Below are 3,391 nucleotides of genomic sequence, written 5' to 3' on the forward strand. Positions count from 1 at the left end.
AAAACAAAACAAAACAAAAAAAAACAAAAAAAAAAAAAATGTGACCTTTGTCTGAGGAGAATGTTTCTATGTCCAAAGGTCTCAAAGTTGATGGCAGAAATGAATTCTTTTCAGCCTGAAGACGGTCCTAACCCAGGGTCCACCTTTGTCTGTGCAGGACAACTGTGTGCAGCAAAGGGAGCGGCGAACAGCCAATCGTGAGAGCTGTCGATGTGAGAATTGACAGCCACCCTGCTCCCGGTACCAAGTACAACGCCCTTTGCATTAAGGATGAAGGTCAGTCTTTGTAAGGGTCCGGGAAGGTGTGAGTGGCTGCTACCGTCTATGTGAACACATTGGGGTGACATGTCTCTGAGCATGCTTCGCTGATTCTTCCCAGGGTGAATAGAGGGATGGCTTGGATGCTAAGATCACTAACTGCTCTTCCCAAGGAACTTCGGTTCCCACCACCTATGTTGGGTAAATGCCTGTCACTCTAGCTCCAGGGACTCCAATAACCTCGTCTGTGTGGGCATTAGCAATCATATGTGCACACACACACACATATACAATTTAAAAAAAATAAAACAAATGTTAAAAATTACAAGTTTAGAAGGAGACTAACTATAAAAGCAGATAAGGAAGTGGGAACCTGGACAGGAAAGTGAACATGGCCAAGCCATGGTTCAATATTCAGCAGAGTTCACAGAGGTGCTGAGGGAGCCAGTGTCTCAGAGAACCTCTGGAGGTGGTGTGCATGTATCACAAACCTCTGGAGGCAGTGTATGTATCCAGAACCTCTGGAAACAGTGTGCACTGGGCAGCGTGCATTTATCGAGAACCACTGGAGGCAAAGTATACAAAGAACTCAAGAAATTGGTCATCAAAAGAACAAATAATCCAATAAAAAATGGGGTACAGAGAATTCTCAACAGAGGAATCTAAAATGGCTGAAAGATACTTAAGTAAATGTTCAACACCCTTAGCCATCAGAGAAATGCAAATCAAAACAACTCTGAGATTCTTACACCTGTAAGAATGGCCAAGATAAAAACATTGATGACAACTTACGTTGTTGGGGGGTAGAGAGAACACTTCTGTATGGCTGGTGGGAATACAAGCTGGTACAGCCCCTTTGGATGTCAGTGTGGCGATTTCGCAGAAAATTAGGAAACAACCTTCCTCAAGACCCAGCAATACCACTTTTGGGTATATATCCAAAGGATGCTCAATTGTGCCACAAGGACATGTGCTCAACTATGTTCATAGCAGCTTTGTTTGTCATAGACAGAATCTGGAAACAACCTAAATGCCCCTCAACTGAAGAATGGATAAGGAAAATGTGGTATATTTACACAATGGAGTACAACACAGCAGAAAAAAAAATGACACCTTGAAATTTGCAGGCAAATGGGTGGAGCTAGAAAATATCATATTAAGTGAGGTAACCCAGACCCAGGAAGACAATTATCACATTTACTCACTCATAAGTGGTTTTTAAACAAAGCAAAGAAAACCAGCCTACAAATCACAATCCTTGAGAACCTAGACAACAATGAAGACTCTAAGAGAGACATACACAGATCTAATCTACATGGAAGTAGAAAAAGACAAGATCTCCTGAGTAAATTGGGAGTATGGAGACCTCAGGAGAGAAGGGGAGGGGAGAGGCAGGAAGAGGAGCAGAGAAAATTGTAGAGCTCAATAAAAATCAATTTAAAAAAACTCCGGAGGCGGTATGCATGTATTGAGAACCTCGGGAGATGGTGTGCATGTATAGTTACTGTCTAATTGCTGTAACAAAAGGTGACATAAGGGAGTAGGTGTTTACTTTGCTTCACAGTTTGAGGGTGGAGTCTATCATGCTGTAGGAACTTAAGAGCACTATGGGCAGTGTGTCCACATCTGGGAAGCAGAGAGAGACAAATGCTGCTGACCATTTCCTTTCCTTTCCCTGAGGTCGTGGGGTGGCACCACCCACTCTGAGGACATGTCCTCCTTCCTCAGTTGAGCACCTTCACAGACCCACCTGGAGCTGTCTCCTATGTGATTCTAAATCCAGCTAAGTTGATAATGAAGATTAATCCTCACAGTACACAATTATGATTTTCCTTATTGGGGTGAGGGAGCTGGGATAGATATACCACTATAGCTGTCAGTCATTGCTCAAGGGATATATGAGAAAATACTGACTTCTAGGGGTTTTGTTTGTCTGGGTGCAAGTGGCACGATCCCACAAAGAGGTGCAGGTGCCCACCAGGAGCCCTGTGCTTGGAAAGATCCAGCTTTCTGGGGAATAAGAGCAGAACCCTGGGCTGGGCAGTAATGGCTCATGCCTTTGATCCCAGCACTTGGGAGGCAGAGGCAGGAGGATCTCTGTGAGTTCAAGGCCAGCCTGGTCAGCAGAGTGAGTTCCAGGAAGGCCAGGGCTACACAGAGAAACCCTGCCTTGAACAAACAAACAAAAAAGAACAGAACCCTGTCCTTGTCCACTTCAGATCCTGATGGTCACGGCTCAGGCTTTAGTCTCTCTTCCTAGTGAGGACCATACTTAAAAATAATTTCTTTCCTGAGCTGGGGAATTGGCTCAGAGGTTAAAAGCACTTATTGCTCTTGCAGAGGACTCAGGTTTGATTTCCAGCATCCACATGGAGGCTCATGACTGTCTATAATGCCAGTTCCAGGGGATCAGGCATCCCTTTCTGAGTTTTGAGGGTTCTGGGAACACATACGGTGCATATATATACACACATGTAAAACACTCACGCACATTCATCAGTGACATGCCATTCATCAGTGACATGACCGTCTTCCAGTGTGAGCACTCAGCTAGGAAAGGGTCTGCAATTTGCTGGGTTATATGAAAGGCCATCAGAGCCATCTCTCCATCAGCCCAATCAAGTAACCAAGAGACTCTCCCTCTGTCTCTGTCTCTCTCTGTTTCTCTGACAGCTGTATAAGGAAATTCAAATGACCCTTTAGATCCCAAACCTCACCAGTGTCTGACCCTGAGGGAAACAGAACAAAGCCAGAACCTTGTCCCTCTAGTGATCTCAAGGGAACAGGTCTTCTTTAGTTTTGTGACATTTTGTGCCACCCAAAGCAGAGTGACTTAAATGACAACTTGGTAGCCCCACAATTTGTGTGGCACTTGTGCTAATCCTGGCTAGGCTCATCTACCAATCTCTAGCCTGCTCGTGGTTCAGAGGTAGCTTTGCTCCTGGGGAGCACAAGAGCTGCCATCTAGCTGCAATGGCAAATGTCCAGTTCAAAGGGAAACCCTGTCTGAAAGGAGTGGGACCGGCAGTGACAGCAGGACCCCTGACATCCTCCTTGGCCTCCACACAAGTGTGCTCAGGCATGCACACAGAGATACACACAGATACCCCCTATGCATCACACATATAGACCC

The 3,391-nt window shown here is 45.3% G+C and overlaps 1 protein-coding gene across 1 annotated transcript in view; it reads left to right on the forward strand.

The window, feature by feature from the left end:
* The window catches only part of Susd5 (sushi domain containing 5), a 44,370-nt gene that overhangs the window by 13,324 nt on the left and 27,655 nt on the right, over positions 1-3,391 (forward strand). The window contains exon 3 of the mRNA XM_005348037.2: positions 158-276. Within this exon, the coding sequence (XP_005348094.1) occupies positions 158-276 (119 nt within the window). The remainder of the gene's footprint in view (positions 1-157; positions 277-3,391) is intronic.

This window comes from Microtus ochrogaster, chromosome 5 (genome assembly GCF_000317375.1).
Source record: "Microtus ochrogaster isolate Prairie Vole_2 chromosome 5, MicOch1.0, whole genome shotgun sequence".
Lineage (NCBI taxonomy): Eukaryota > Metazoa > Chordata > Mammalia > Rodentia > Cricetidae > Microtus > Microtus ochrogaster.